Source organism: Saccopteryx bilineata, chromosome 6 (assembly GCF_036850765.1).
Source record: "Saccopteryx bilineata isolate mSacBil1 chromosome 6, mSacBil1_pri_phased_curated, whole genome shotgun sequence".
In the NCBI taxonomy this organism is placed as follows: domain Eukaryota; kingdom Metazoa; phylum Chordata; class Mammalia; order Chiroptera; family Emballonuridae; genus Saccopteryx; species Saccopteryx bilineata.
The window spans coordinates 108,329,142-108,345,291 of NC_089495.1; the positions used below are offsets into that span (position 1 = coordinate 108,329,142).

Here is a 16,150-nt window from a genome sequence, read left to right on the forward strand (position 1 = left end):
TCCATTTGTGCAAAAAAGCAAGACCTAAGAATTTTAAAGTGCATGGAAAATTTCTGGAAGAATAAAAAAGAAATTGTAAACAGAAATTGCCCTGGGGTTGGGGACTGGGGATCTGGGGTAGGAGGGAGACATACTTTTCTTTCAAGTATGAGAGAATTATTTATTATCTTTTTAAAAACTATGTACACAAAGCATTCCCTTTTCAATTAAAATTTTATTTTTAGAAGTTTAATTCCTCCAATTTCATGAGCCTGACTTTTTAAACACTGCTTTTAAAAATGTCGTTTTTAACTCATTACAAAGTCTTCCAAAATAGCAAATTCATATGTTGTGCCTTAAATTGTGAAACTTCTTTTTAGTGATAAGGACTCAGCCCAATTTGAGGACGGATTACAAGCGTTATGAACCACAAAACCCACACTATTCTTAATTCCTACGCATAATGCAACTGATAATCGACAGCTAAGGGTCCACAAGGATTCGGACAGAATTAACGTGGACTGGGCGCATGCTCTTCCTCCCAGCCAGCTGTGTGCAAGTGCTCCAGCCTTGCACACTTCCGTCCTGGGGCCCCCATCAGCTCCCCGGCCCTGTCTGGCCGGCTCCCGCGCTTGGGGGTCCCTCAGCCGCGCCACCACCTCGCTGGAAGGGCCGCGGGGTGGGCTGACCTGGCGCCGCAGGCCGAGGCGACCCGTCCGCCCCCGTGTCCCCGTGCGGCCCCGAGGCGCAGCGTCACTCGGCGCCCTGGGTGAGCACCTACTTCTGGCGGAGTGAGGAGGGGACAGGCCGCGACCCTCCCCCTGCCGGCCGGTCGCCTGCCGCTAAATTTAAAAAGTTAACCCGGGCAGCCCTCTGGCTCCGGAAACGAAACCAAACTCGTCCCGCGGGCCGCCTCCCGGCCCTGCCAGGCCTCAGCGCGCCGCGCCACCCGGAACAGACCCTCCCCCGCCGTTTCCCGCCGGGCTCCAGGCAGGCCCAGCCGGGCCGCGCTCCGAGGGTCTAGGCCGCCGCCGCCGCCGCCGGGTTTCAGGCGCCGCGCTCAGCTCGGGAGGAGGCGGGCGGCATGGCGGGTCGCGCGGACTGTGGTGACGGCGCGGGCGCCCGGCAGCATGTGTTCCTGCTTCCAGGTAAACACTCCGGTCCCAAGGCGTGCGGCCGGCCCGGGAGCGCGCAGAGCGGGCCCGGGGAGGCGCCGTGCGGGCTCCCGTCTGCCACGGCCGGGAGCGCCCCCCGCCGGCCCTCGGCTCCCGGCGCCGGCGCGCACTCCTACGGGCCCCAGTCGGCGCTGAGCCCCGGGCGCAGCCCGCACAGGTTCAGCGTGCTCCTGGGCCCCGCTGCTGGGCCCTGTTCTCCCCACGAACACATTGTCCCTCATCTGGGTCACACGTTACGGCCACCTGCGGTGTTCAGATCCGAAGCCGGCAGTGCACCCCGTCCCCCGCTCGCATTCTTTGTGGATTCTGTGCGCTGTTGGGGGTGGCCGGGGCCTGCTGAAAGCAGTGTGGATTCCAGGTCTCCGGTTCTGGGTGCACTATGCGCCTGGGGGTGACTTGCCCTCGGGATGTAATTTAGTTTGCCCCACTCAGCGGGTGGCCCCACGTCTGGGCCCGTACTGGATCGGAAGCTAGAATCAAGTAGGCCCGGAATGGCCTCGGAAAGAGTCCCCTGCCCTGAGACAAGCCCTGGATGGCGAGGCTGGTGGAAGCTGGATGGTGGTAGGGGGTAGGACAGGGGTGGCTCAAAGAGATTCAGGGGGGTAGGTAATGACAGGAATGCTGGAGGAAGGTCTTTCATACCCCAACCCCTACCCAGATAATCAGCCATCCAGAGCCTGCAGGGACTTGGGATGATGAACAGTTACCACACGTGATGGGCCCCGTTAAGTGGAAGAATAAAAGGAGTTTGGGACCAGGGAGTGAAAGCCAGGAAGGTTTGGTCCTTGTGTAGAATGATACGTTGATATGACGGCAGGACATTGGAAATGAGGAAAGTCTGATGCTCTCTGTATTTGATGAGATTTAGCTCAGCAAATGCTGAAATGAAGTATTTGCTGATGAGGATATAGTTACCCAGTAACATAGATTTTATGATGGATATTGAAAATTGTTTGTATGGCCAGTAGCTGCTGCTGTTGTGGCCATGAACATGCAGGTTCTCATTGAATTCGGAGAGACAGTAAAAAAAGTGGAGCCAAACAATGGTGGGCCATTCCTTTATTAAAGCCTCTCAGCCGAGGAGCAACACACAGGGCTCTCAAAGCCCTGACACATTCTCTGGTTCCACAACCCAGACAATCTTCTCTGGTTTCTCCTAGAATTAAAGGCCCCGCCATACTCAGCGGAGCTCACAAAAGCCCCTCGGCTTTGGTTTCCCATCTGCACACCTTCTCTCTCTCTCCACAAACTGGCTTCTTCTTCAGCACTCTGCATTCCCTCTTCTCTTACTCTGCAAACATGGCTTCCTTCTGCCCTCTTCTCTCTCTTCTAAACTTTCTGGCACAAAAACTTCTCCTCCAGCAAACATTAGCAAGACAATGGCCCTTTCCAAGCAGGAAGGTAATTTGTAATTCCACAGACTTACCTGGCACTACTCAGCCCCCATTGCAAAGTATAAGCAAGCAAACATAAAAATCACATTTTATAAACTTATTTGACCAACGTTGTTACATGTCAGTTTGTTAATATTTTTGTGTGTATTTTTTTCTTTTTTTATTTAGTGAGAGGAGGCAAGGCAGAGACAGAGTCCCACATGCACATGGACGGGGGATCCACCTGGTAAACCCTCTAGGGGGCATGCTTTGCCCATCTGGGGTGTTGTTCTGTTGCTCAGCAATAGAGCTCTTCTTAGCGCTTAAGGTTGACGCCATGGAGCCATCGTCAGAGACTGAGGCCAGCTAGCTCCAATTGGACCATGGCTGCAGGAGGGAAAGAGAAAGAGAGAGAGAGAGAGAAGCAAGAGGGGGAGGGGTGGAGAAGCAGATGGGCGCTTCTCCTGTGTGCCTTAACCAGGAACTGAACCTGGGATATCCACATGCCAGGCCAGTGCTCTACCACTGAGCTAACCTGCTAGGGCCTTGTTGTGTTTTTAACCTGTTCAGTCGTCCAAAGAGATATAACGTACACACAATATACACATTTAAGTGTGAAACTCTGAACTTTTCATATGTGTATACCTCTGTAACCAGGTCAAGATGTAGAACTTTTCTAGCAAGCTTCTCATGCCTGTTTGGTAGATAGCCTGGTAACCTCCCTGCTGACCTCTGTCTACGGAGATTGATTTTGCCTCTTCTTTGGGTTGGTGTGTGCTCCTTTGTGTCCGGCTTTTGTCACTCAGCATTATGCCTGTGAGATTCATCTAGGCCAGGGGTCCCCAAACTATGGCCCGCGGGCCACATGCGGCCCCTGAAGCCATTTATCCGGCCCTCGCTGCACTTCTGGAAGGGGCACCTCTTTCATTGGTGGTCAGTGAGAGGACATAGTTCCCATTGAAATACTGGTCAGTTTGTTGATTTAAATTTACTTGTTCTTTATTTTAAATATTGTATTTGTTCCTTTTTTGTTTTTTTACTTTAAAATAAGATATGTGCAGTGTGCATAGGGATTTGTTCATAGGTTTTTTTTTTTGTTTGTTTTTGTTTTTTTTTTTTTTTTTTTCTGAAGCTGGAAACAGGGAGAGACAGTCAGACAGACTCCCGCATGCGCCCGACCGGGATCCACCCGGCACGCCCACCAGGGGCGACGCTCCGCCCACCAGGGGGCGATGCTCTGCCCATCCTGGGCGTCGCCATGTTGCGACCAGAGCCACTCTAGCACCTGGGGCAGAGGCCAAGGAGCCATCCCCAGCGCCCGGGCCATCTCTGCTCCAATGGAGCCTTGGCTGCGGGAGGGGAAGAGAGAGACAGAGAGGGAAAGCGCGGCGGAGGGGTGGAGAAGCAAATGGGCGCTTCTCCTGTGTGCCCTGGCCAGGAATCGAACCCGGGTCCTCCGCACGCTAGGCCGACGCTCTACCGCTGAGCCAACCGGCCAGGGCTGTTCATAGTTTTTTTTATAGTCCGGCCCTCCAACGGTCTGAGGGACAGTGAACTGGCCCCCTGTGTAAAAAGTTTGGGAACCCCTGATCTAGGCTAAGTGTAGCTGTTTGTTGGTTGGTTTGTGTTTTCATTTCTGTGTATATTTTATTGTATGAATACCCATAATATTTATCTTCTCCACTGTGGATGGACATTTCCAGTTGGTAATTATTTTGAATTACACTTCTAGGATAGACAGAGAAACTAATTTCTTTAGTGTGCATACCGGAGAGTGGAAATGCTTATCCTAGGTACTTGTGTGATGGGCTTTAGTAGACTCTGCGGAACAGTTTTCCAAAGTGGTTGTACTGATTTCCTCTCAGACTGGCAGTGTGTGAGTTCCTGTCGCTCCACATCCTCACTAGAGATGTTTGTATAGTAAAACAGTTAATGCACAATTCATGGTCTTGACAGAATCTTGTAAAGGGCTACTTGTGTATATACTTTATATTAGAAATATCTTTGTCTCACTTTTGTTCCATCAATTCAATGAGATTTTATTTTATTTTTTTTTTCTTTATTTCTGAAGCTGGAAACGGGGAGAGACAGTCAGACAGACTCCCGCATGCGCCCGACTGGGATCCACCCGGCACGCCCACCAGGGGCTACGCTCTGCCCACCAGGGGGCAATGCTCTGCCCCTCCAGGGTGTCGCTCTGTCGAGACCAGAGCCACTCTAGCGCCTGGGGCAGAGGCCACAGAGCCATCCCCAGAGCCCGGGCCATCTTTGCTCCAATGGAGCCTTGGCTGCCGGAGGGGAAGAGAGAGACAGAGAGGAAGGAGGAGGGGGTGGAGAAGCAAATGGGCGCTTCTCCTATGTGCCCTGGCCGGGAATTGAATCCGGGTCCCCCGCATGCCAGGCCGACGCTCTACTGCTGAGCCAACCGGCCAGGCCAATTCAATGAGATTTTAAGGGTAGGAACTCTGTTTATTCTTTCAGATCAAGTACATTATTATTATTCAGATACCTACAATGGCTGAGAATAATTTAAGTTTCTTAACATTAATTCTTAAAGTGTGTTTGTATCCTCATTATATTAAACACAAAACCTTCAAAAAATTAAATATTGATTGCATCCTGTAAAATTAGGGGGTTATTATTTCTTCAGTTGGGGCTGTAAGAACAGTTTCAGCCCAGTTCCTGTTCAAAACTGAGATGCAGCATGACGTTTGGCTTCGCTGGAGGAGGCTGAGGCAGCTGCTGAAGAACTGACAGAAAACAGGGAGGCAGGTTCTGTAACAGCCTTAAGCTTCCTGCTTCTGTAGTTTCTTCTAGCCGGCCTTTAGTGCCACCTGCAGGCTCAGGGTACAAACGCTGGTGCTTTGATACTGCAGTGCAACAGTGCTCCTCACACTTGAGGGTGTGAGTCACCTGGGGAGCAGGGCTCCAGCCCAAGAGTTTCTAATTTAGTGGGTCTGGGGTGGGCCTGACAATGTGCATTTCTAACAAGTTCCTTGGTGATGCTGACACTGCTGGTCTGGGGAGCACACTGAAAGCCACGGCAGTGCGACCAGCCCGCGAGGGCTGGACTGGGTGTTAGGAGTGGCCGTCCTGAGGTTTGGCTCTCTGTGTGGTAGGCCAGACGGACATGGTCAGGGGAGTGCTTGTATGCACAGGGTCTGAGGTGTGCACATGTGTTTGTTAGGAAATCCGCTCCAGTAAGTTATGCATTTGAGAAGAGGAGACTACCCTCAGCTGAGTGAGCACCATAGCTACAGAAAGTTGGGCCCTTAGTAAAGGAAACAAAGATTACATGAGATTTTTTTCAAAAGTATTTGATGGAAGCAGTCTGTGCTTGGTTTTCAAAAACTTCTGGCAGAAGAATCTGAAGAGCTTACTGTATATACTGAAAAGGGAGCACATTAACTAACAAACCAGAAGATCTTTAGAGATTTATCCATGAAGCTACCAAACCTTGAGATAGCACCTTTTTCCCAATATTTAACTTTATCAAGTTGCCTGCATTAGCACTGTTATAGCTTGAAGAGTAAATTAAAAGTACTGTGTAAGTCTCTTAATTTTTTCCCTTTGTCTGAAGAAATCAAATATCCCAGAAAAATAAAAGTTGGAACTTGCAAGGATATTTGTGAGGTGGTCAGACTTGGGGCCTTGATTCTCATGGGCCAGCAGAAACACACCTACCTTCCTTTTTAGTAAGGTAATCATTTCTCATGGGTTAGGACAGTCTGAAATGTTCCTTAAAAATGACCTGAGAGGCCCTGGCTGGTTGGGTCAGTGGTTAGAGCATTGTTCCAGTGTGTTGAGGTCACGGGTTTGATCCCCAGTTCAGGGCTCATATGAGAAGCAAACACTGAGTGCACAACAAAATGGAACAACTAAGTAGAATAATGAGTTGATGCTCCCCCCCCCCCCCCCCCGCATGAGTGGAAATTAAATGAAAGGCCTGGGAATACTAACCTATTTGCAGTTTTAGTTACTATAAGAGGCCATTAACATCTCTACTTTTTGGAATATTGTAGAAGTTTCCATTCCTCTTTGCTGCCCTAAAAGTAAATGTGTAAGTCATATTTTAAATATTTTCTGTAGTCCAAGTTTTGTACACTTGTCAGTTCTGCTAAATTGGAGTGGACTGTAATGTGGAAGGCCAGCTGGGAACAAATTTACTAAGTGTCGGTTAGAAGACTGCGTCGATTGTTAATGTGGCTGAACCCTGTTTCTTAGCCATCTCCAAGGAAATGTTCAACATAAGGAAACCCTAATGCTGTGTGAGGGGAAAAAGCAAAGATAGAAATGATCTCAGGACCATTAAAAAAAAACTCATTTGGGTTCATTTAGGCTGAAAATGACCATTCAGTCCTCTGATCAAACTGGACTTCAGAGTAAATCTTCAACTATAGACAAGTTTTGCAATAAAGTAATTCAACTTTATTTCATACAAATACATGTTTAACACTATTTTAGGAAGGGTTGTATTTCCCTCCACCCAGCTGGCTGGAGTAGAGGATGTGTTTGTTACTTTTTGGGAGTTGAGAATCCCAGGCCTTTCTGCCTAACGTTGCCACTGCAAATACAGTAACGAGCCTTTTATGTGAGGCGCCGTGACGGTCACAAATAATGATATTAGAGCCTCTTCAGATGGAATGCAAAAGTGAATTTGAAAGCATTGTATGAATGTAAGTTTCAAACTATGTTCTAATTAAAGAATTAAAGAGAAATAAAGTTTAAAAGGAAAAACTAATTTTCCTATTTAATGATGGAAAAAATTTATATCAGTGCTATTACTGATTTGTAGCTTTTTAATAAGACCCCAAGAACACCTTGTTTGACAAAAGTAAAACTATGTGGCAAAAGAAGAATTACTGTAGACCTAAATGACTTTTCAGTGACCCTAAAAAACTAAAGAAGTTTTTCCTCCTTAAGTGCACATGGTTAATCTCAGAAGGAATATTTAGGCAGATTTTTTTGTTCTTTGTCAAACTGTTTGCATGTATGTCTGTGTTTAAAAATACACTTTGTGAGCTGAAAGCTTCCTTAGTTCCAGGAGAGCTTATTCACATGGGAGGAACCTGTGCGTAGCTTGGCCAGCCATGGGGCAGGAGGTTGAGGGGGCTCAGGAGGCGGGGCCATTTCAAGTGCTGATTTTAGACAACCTCTGAATAATTAAGCTCAGCTTCTGGGAAGATATGTCATTTACTGAATGGTCCTCCATAGGCCTTCAGCAGCTGTGGGAGTCTCTGAGTTTTCTAACACGGAGCATATGTAACATTTTCCACACAAATCCTGAGTCTGGCTTTGTCTTTATGAAACATTTTTTGGTGGGAACCAGACTGACCTTTCTCAGATGGCCACTGGATCTGCTCCCCTTGCGATTTGAGCACGTTCTGAAGTGGATTGACTTAATTGCCAGTTGTAATTAGGCTGTTTCCGGAGCCTGATCTTCTTGTCCTACTAGTAGTAATTGTTCCAAAGACCTGGGACATTTTATAAATAAGAACTCATGAGTCCTGCATATTTATTCTCCAGGGCAGAAAAAAGAACTCACAAAAGGAACATAAGCAGTATTCATAACTTTTTATTTGAATAGCAGAATAGGAGCTACATGGGTTTCCCCCATGTCCTCTGAGCTTTAACCACAATGTTAAGAAACAAACAACTCACCAGTGTTCTGAAGTCTGACTACAATAAAACACACTTAAAACTGGATTGGTGCTGTTCACTAGCTTTGTGCTCTTGGAGAAATTGTGTCCTCATTGCCAAGCCTCAATTTCCTCACCCCTACCCTGGGAGAGCAGTACCAGTCTCACGGGGTTTCTGTCTGTTGGTTTGAATTAGTTACATGGAAGCTCCCTTTTGCATTCCAAGTTCTTAACCTGAATCTGGGACAGAGGAGGCATTTAATAAACATTTATGGAAAGAATAAATGTCTCACATTTTATTTCTTCCTGCAATAGCCTTTGCTTATGTAGTCCTTTTTATTTATATTTGTTTTTAAAATATTTTTATAGCCCTGGCCAGATAGCTCAGTTGGTTAGCATCACCCCGAAACACAGAGGTTGCCAGTTTGATCCCCGATCAGGGCACATATGGGAACAGAATGATGTTCCTGTCTTTCTTTCTCTCCCTTCCTCTCTTTAAAATCAATAAAATAAACATTAAAAAAAAGATGCATTTATCTTAAAAAATTTTTTTAAATATCTTTATAAGTAGCTCTCTTTTCTAGATATGTCTGTCCGCTAAGGTGGAATGGGCTCCCTGGTGAAGTGGTCAGATGTGCATGTTCGGGCGCCTGTTTTGTTCTCTGCCTCTGAAATGAGGAGGGTCCAGGCTGGCTGGCTGAGGTCTCTCTAGCCAGAGCTGATCTCCCTGCAAGGGCCTCAGTTCCCAAACCAGCTTCCTCTGTTTAGTGGAAAACTGGCTGCACTCTGCACCCAAACCTCAAACCTCCTGGTGTCTGCTGAGAGAAGCTTCCTCTCTTCTTTTAGTTCTAGTTTTAAACTTTTCAAAATAGCCTTCTGACTGGCCCTGCTATGATCCCATGAAACCCAGCCTGTACCCCCTGTTATCAGTAGCCAGGGAGGGGCAGGTGCTTCTACAAACACAAGGTGAGAGGGTGGACGAAGCTGTACTGGAGAGTAGAGAAAGCACTTGGGAAAAGGAAAGAGTGAGGATACACAGCACAAGACCCAGCCACTGCCATCACTCACCAGTGTGACTAAGCTCCGGTCAAAAGCCTGAACCACTTGTGACCGGGCCTGTGTGAGTCAAGCATTCTGAGTTTCTCTGTTATTGGTGGTTTCTTTAACTGAATAGCATACAGTTATGGCAGACATTTATATGTGTGGGGAGTTTGATTTTGGTTGCAATTTATACTCTCCTACATTTAGCCAAGGTTTATGTAAGTTTTAGGAAGTCCATCCTCTGGCTCTTACACTTTTACAGTACACTTTGATGTACCATATTTCCCCATGTATAAGACACTCCCATGTATAAGATGCACCTTAATTTTAGGGCCCGAAGTTTTAAAAAAAAATGTATTAAAGTTATTGAACTCAAGTTTTATTCATCATAAAATTCATACAACTTCTCATCACTGTCAAAACTCCCATCCATTAGCTTGTCCTCATCTGTGTCTGATGACGAATCACTGTCTTCATATATTGCCTCATCCTCAGCTCCATCTATGGCATTTGAAATGTCACACTTCTTAAATGACTTGACAACTATCTCAATCTTGATATTATCCCAGGACCTTCTCATGCAGGTACAAATTTAACCTTTAATTGGTTTTTTCACTCTTCCTGCTGGTGTCAAATTGTCCCCAGAAGACTTCATCCATTGGTTCCATTCATCTCTCTGGCAGCTTTGAAGGGTTTGTTAATGCTGATAGCAAGTGGTTGGAGCTGGGATGTCAAGCCTCCAGGTATGATGGCAACTTTTGTTTTTTGCTCTGCAGCAATCTTCTTTGTGTTTTTTGTTATGTGTGCCCTGAACTGATCAAGCACCAATACGGCAGGTTTGTGTAAGAACCCACCTGATCTTCTCTAAACTTTCTCAAACCAGATCTTCATCCCATCCTGATCCATTCAACCCTTGCATGAACATGGACAATCACTCCTTGAGGAATGTCTTCTTTCGGCATTATTTGCATTTGAAAATTAGCATAGGAGGCAGCTTGGTTCTGTCGGCACAACAAGCTAGAACAAGTGTATAATGGCTCTTTTCATGTCCACTTGTCTTCACAGTTACAGTTTCAACCCCTTCTTATCAACAGTTCTGTTACTTGGAACATCAAATTGAAGGGGACTTCATCCATATTTGTAATCTGTCCCAACTCAAACTGATGTGTTTTCCGACATTGAATGACAAAACTTTGAATGACACTGCTTTCAGGCCTCTTTTGGGCAAGTGTGCATGTACGCATGCTTAGTCCATTCCGTTTCATGAACTTGAAGCACCAATTGTGTCCTCCTTTGAAATCAGTAACTTCTTTTTCATCAGCAATTCTTCTTCCCTCATGCTGAACCATCTTTGTGGACACAGGAATTCCAATTACCCTTTGCTCTTCAATCCGAATCTTCAATTCCCTCTCTAAATCAGGCCACTTTGCTGACTTGCCTCTCCTGGCCTTCTTCGGCTGTGGCGTTTTCAGTAGGGTTTCTTCTTCCTGTAGCCAGACTCAGATGGATTTCTCAGTTGGAGGAGGACCAAACTTACGTTCAGCAGCACGATTTCCATTCACTTTTGCAAACTGGATCACTTTTAACTTGAATTCAACGCTGTACGAAAATCTTTTCTGAGCCATTTCTGGGCAGAACATGGTGAAACATAACCTACTGTCATGTACCTGTAACAAGTGTGAAACAATGAGCGCAAAGACAAGTATGAAAAAGCGAGAAATGAAAGTAAAAAAACTACAACAATGAGCCTAAAAACAGGTGGGAAATGCAAGTAATATATCTACAAGCACTGTATGAAGTGCACCCAGTTTTTAGACCCCAAATTTTTTGAAAAAGGGTGCGTTTATACACGGGGAACTATGGTATGTTATTGTACAGTATTTGACCCTCACAATGAACTTGTAAAGTAGTCAAGGCAAGTTTTATTATCACCGTTCTACAGTACTTAGAGAAGTTAAATAATCTACCTAACACTCAATAGGAATTAGGAGGCATAGACTGCTGGCTCTCCTGTGGCCACTGCTGACTGAATGGTGGTAGTTGCTACCATTTTGGAGAGCTGAGACCTGGGAGGGCTAGGGTTCCCTCTGATGACCAGAGGCCAGGTAACCCTTTCCTGGAGCCAGTTACTGACATCCCAGTCTGGTCTGTCCTTTCTGCCTGTCCAGTATTTCCCTTCTTGGTTTGCCTCCTCTAATGTTGGAGGAAGATGAGAGCTTCAAAGTCAAGAAAATGACCCAGACCTCTTCAACATCAGAAAAATGACTCGGACCATATGGGAGTGCTAACATCTCGGGATGACAGGGCTTACAGTTATGACTGAAATTAGAATTCCCAGAAGTGGCAAAGAACTTAAACATTCTGCTGGATTGTCTTGTACACATTATATTTGTGTCCTAGCAAAGTGGTTCCAAGGAATATCTCTGGTGATCAGGCAAAAAGGAACCATGAATTCTGAATAGATGTTAATGGCAGATGTCTACAGAAAATGAACTGAGGCCTGTTTAGAACACAGAGCATGAGAGTGCTACTCATTATATTTTTTCCCATTAGATCTTCTTAAGAAACCTGAGCAGCCTTGATATGGTATCTAAAAAGAAAGTGAGTGGTGCTTTGGTGTCTGGTGTTTTGTTTGGTTTGTTTCCTCTCCATGTGGGTTATGTTCTCAGAGCTTATCTGCTGTGTGCCAAAAATCAGACAGGGTCATGAACCCATGTCCATGGCTTCCAAGTCATAAGAACACTTGGCAAAAGTGTGGCTCTCTCTCTCCTGTCTCATGTCTTTAAATTTTTAAATGAAATAGAGAAACTTGTCTTAACCCAGAGAAGGAAAAGGAAGAGCTGCTAAGTTCAAAAACGGGTTGATAAATTACTTTATATCAGCTGTACAACACCCCATATTATATAGTCTAAGTGAAAAATATGCAACATGATCCCTTTTCACACATTCTAAATTTGGCTTATGCTTCATGACTAACTCTTCAAAATTATTAGGTCATGAAGTCTATATGCTGATACATGCTATGTACTCTTAATTTTGAACTAGTAAAATGTCACAGATAACTTTGGGGGTCTATGCAGCTATGTATAGGGTATTGTACTCTCTAAAAGGAAGATGAGGTTTTTTTGTCATCGGTCAAACTCAACTTTATCTGCTTTTATCACTAGATGTTTCTTGTGTTCCACACCAAATTTCTCTCATCCCTTTTGTAGTTTTTGATCCTCCTTTGTCTCACTTTCCCCAAAGCCCTGCTCTTTCCTTTTCCTTCTGCTGCGCCTCTAGCGGAGTAGATGACGCTCTGGTCCTCCAGGCTGAGGAGGACAGAACACGGAGGATAGATGAGTTCAAGACATTTGTGTTATAGGAGACAGTCAGACCAAGACGGTTATTGTGCTTCAGAACTGGAACTGCAGTTTGTGTTTTCCGAGTTAAAAAGGATGAGACTTGAGATTGAGTTTCTCTCAAGTGTCATGGTTTAAAATGTTTATATTATATATAAATATTCAAATATATATATTTGAATAGCTCTGTGACCTTAGAGAGGTTTATTTACTTTGGACAAATTTCTCATCCAAAAATATGGGAATTAAAATGATACTTACCTCATAGATATATTATATGGTTTGCATTATGTAACATATACTGGACATTGCTTGGTATATAGTAAATGTCTGATACATATTATCTATTGTTTGTTATTTTACATTCATTAGACACAGTTATGTCTTTGTCATGGCACGTTATCTCACATCCAAATATCAGGAAAGTGGCAATCAGTTTGGTTGAGGTATGGCTCAGGATAATAAACAGATGTGAGATTTGTTGCTAGTGTTAATGGCGACGGGTGGGACACAAAATTTGATCTTTACAGAGAACACAGAGACTATCAGAAAACGGTGTGGAACTGGTTTGACATAAACTAGAGTGGCAGGGCTTGAGGAATTGGGAAGTTGGAGATATTGAATCCGAAGTGGGTCCAAAGATAGAGTGCCTGCTTCTGATTTGTCTGAATTTCTTCTGTTTTTTTAAAAACACTCTTTTAGCTAGCATGGCTTATGTCATCTGTTATGTAAGAGAAAACAGTAAAAAAAAGGAAGTGTAAAACTTACTCTTTAAAAAATATAACATGAAGTCTTATTTTATTCAGAAGACTTTTAGAAATAGTGTTTCATATGAGTAATTTTTCTAGATAAACGAAGTTCTGTTCATTATATATCAAAACCTTCTTTTACCATTTCTTATTCAGCTTTTTCTAAAATTGAACAACACATTCATATAACATTTACTGAGAAACTCTGCTGGGTACTTTACTGTAAGTTACTTTAATTTTTGCATATAAAGTGCATTGTGTTCTGGCTTTTTAGAAATTATAGACTGATCCTAACATCATTTATTCACAAGCTGTTAGGCCTGTAGGTAATTCTGTATGTGGGATTTTTTACTTTTACATTTTGATTTTAGTAATCTCTACTTATTCTTAATGTTTCCATGTAGTTGAGAGAAAAAACTGATTCTTAATTGAGTGCTTACTACATATTCAGGGCTCTTTCATATATATTTAAGCCTAACAAAAACGTGTGAGATGATTATTGTTATAACCATTTTATAAAGGAAACAACTGAGGCATGGGAAGGTTGAATATCTTGCTCAAGGACAGACTGCCGAGTAAGGAGAAGAGCTGGGATTGGATTGTGCATCTGTCTCAATCCATATCTCGTGTACTTCCTATCGAAGGAATAGGCATTAGCTAAAAACAGGTTTATAGAGAGCCCTTTTCACACTCCCGCTCTCTTCCATTTCTGGTTCTTTCCCATTATTCTAAAAGCATATTTTTGTCTTCCTTAATTAACCTAACTATCCTTCAGCTGTATTAGATGCAAGTAAAAGAAAAAAAAAGATGGAGCTTCCAAGTCTGATGGGTGAGGAACTAGCCCATTGGATGACTCAGGGTTTTCCAAATTTAAATGAAAGTTAAAAACTCTTTAACATTTATAGAACCTTTAATTTATAGATACAGGTAATTTTCTGTGCCTAATGCTAGGCATAGACTAAGAAATTTATCAGAAGTATTATAGCAGCATGAGTTCTTTTTTCTTTACTAAGCTTTCAAAACTTGGTGGGAGTAAATTCATAAAAGTAATGAAAACATTGACAAAGATGGCCAAAATCAACTTTTTCAGAACTCTTGAAATTAGCCAACAGCTTCCAACAATTTGAGGAGTGTTTATTCCAGAAAAACTGCTGAATTAAGCAGGGTTTGTGGCATTGTAACTTGAACTGTTCTCATCTCCCTCTGCTTCAGGTCTGCAGTTGCCTTGAAAACCAGCAGTCTTGAAAACATTGTACTTGTGAAAATCAGCTGCCTTGCAACCACTGGATGGGGCAAGCCTTGTTTGGAACGCCTCAGAAAAGTCCCATTCTCAGAACATTGTCCCTATTTGACCTGTCTTGCAGCTCCCTGGAAAAACCCCATTCACAAGGCACTTGGCCCTGTGAAACTCAGAACTTGCTCTGCAGGAAAAGCTGTATCCCCAGGGCCTTTGTTAAAAACAATCAGTGGCAATTGTTTAACATATCAGCTGCCGAGGGGATAGTACTTCAAAGGAAGATAAAGCAATAAAATACTCGTAAGAGGCTTTTAAGAGTTCTGACATATTCCTAGCAAATTAGAAGGCTATGCACCTTATGCAGGGCTGTGTGCATGCCCAGGAAAGACTTAAGAGGGCCATAATTTCTTACTTCTGATAGACTCCCATGCCCTAGGTGAGCAGTAATTGAAAGCTAAGACAGAAGTTTTAAGTGCTTGGATGTTGAAGGTATGCCCCAACACATAGGCAGAACACCTCAGTAAATGTTGGGAGACTTACTGCTTCAAAACACTTAAGGAAATCTCAGCTCTATCATTAGATAACCACTAAGTTAACTGAGATATCAGTGGTTGCATACTACTAGAAAGAAATACAGACTTTATGGGATTAGTCCAGGAAAGTCACTAACCAAACAGCAACTACAATGATGACAAAAAGCAGCAACAACAACAAATATTGGTGAGTTGGGGGAGGGGAATCTAATATCCAGGATTATCACATTAATTATTATGCCATCTAAACTGTACAGTTTTCAAATAAGAAATATGAGATACACGAAGAAACAGAAAAGTATGGCTCATACACAGGAGAGAAAAGAACCCATAGAAACTGTTCTTAAAGAGCCCTAAGTATTGGCCTTATTCTACAAAAATTTTAATCAGATATTATGGATGTACTCAAAGAACTAAAGGAAACCATGTCTTAAAGAATTAAAGGGAAATATGACAATGAAGTCTATCAAAATAGAGTATATCAATAATGAAAAATTATGAAAGAATATATAAATTCTGGAGTTGAAAAATACAGTAATTGAAATGAAAATTTTACTGTTATGCTCAAGAGCTAGCAGAGAAAGAAACAGCAAACTTGAGGGTCGATAAGTTGAGATTGTCTAGTCTGAGAAACAGAAAGAACTAACAAAAGTGAACACAGTTTAGAGATGTGTAGTGCACCATCAAGCATACCAGCATATATATAAATGGATAAACCTATATTAGTTTATCCAAAGTAGGATAAACTAAAGGAGATCCATGCATACACACATATCCAAACTGACAATAACCAAAGACAAGAAAGAGAATCTTGAAAACAGCAGAAAACGGCCTATCAAGTAAAGAATGCTCAGTCAAAGGAACAGCTGACTTTTCATTGAAACCACAGCAGCCAGAAGTTAGTGTTATGACATATTCAAATGCTGAAAGAAAAACACACTTAACCAAGAATTCTACATATGAAAACTCTCCTTCAAAACTGATAGAGAAATGAAGACATTTTCAGATAAAGAAACAGAGAATTCATCACTAGTAGACCTGACCCATAAAAATAATAAAGGAAGCCCTTCAGATATAAAGGAA

General features: G+C 43.4%; 1 protein-coding gene across 3 annotated transcripts in view; it reads left to right on the forward strand.

Moving 5' to 3' along the window:
* The first annotated feature begins 250 nt into the window (after positions 1-250).
* RNASEH2B (ribonuclease H2 subunit B) overlaps positions 251-16,150 on the forward strand; it is a 73,449-nt gene continuing 57,549 nt past the window's right edge. The window contains exon 1 of one of the 3 annotated variants that reach the window (XM_066236026.1): positions 251-1,127. In XM_066236026.1, the coding sequence (XP_066092123.1) occupies positions 1,064-1,127 (64 nt within the window). In that variant the 5' untranslated portion in view covers positions 251-1,063. The remainder of the gene's footprint in view (positions 1,128-16,150) is intronic. The other 2 variants (XM_066236025.1, XM_066236024.1) reach the window with 2 other exon arrangements.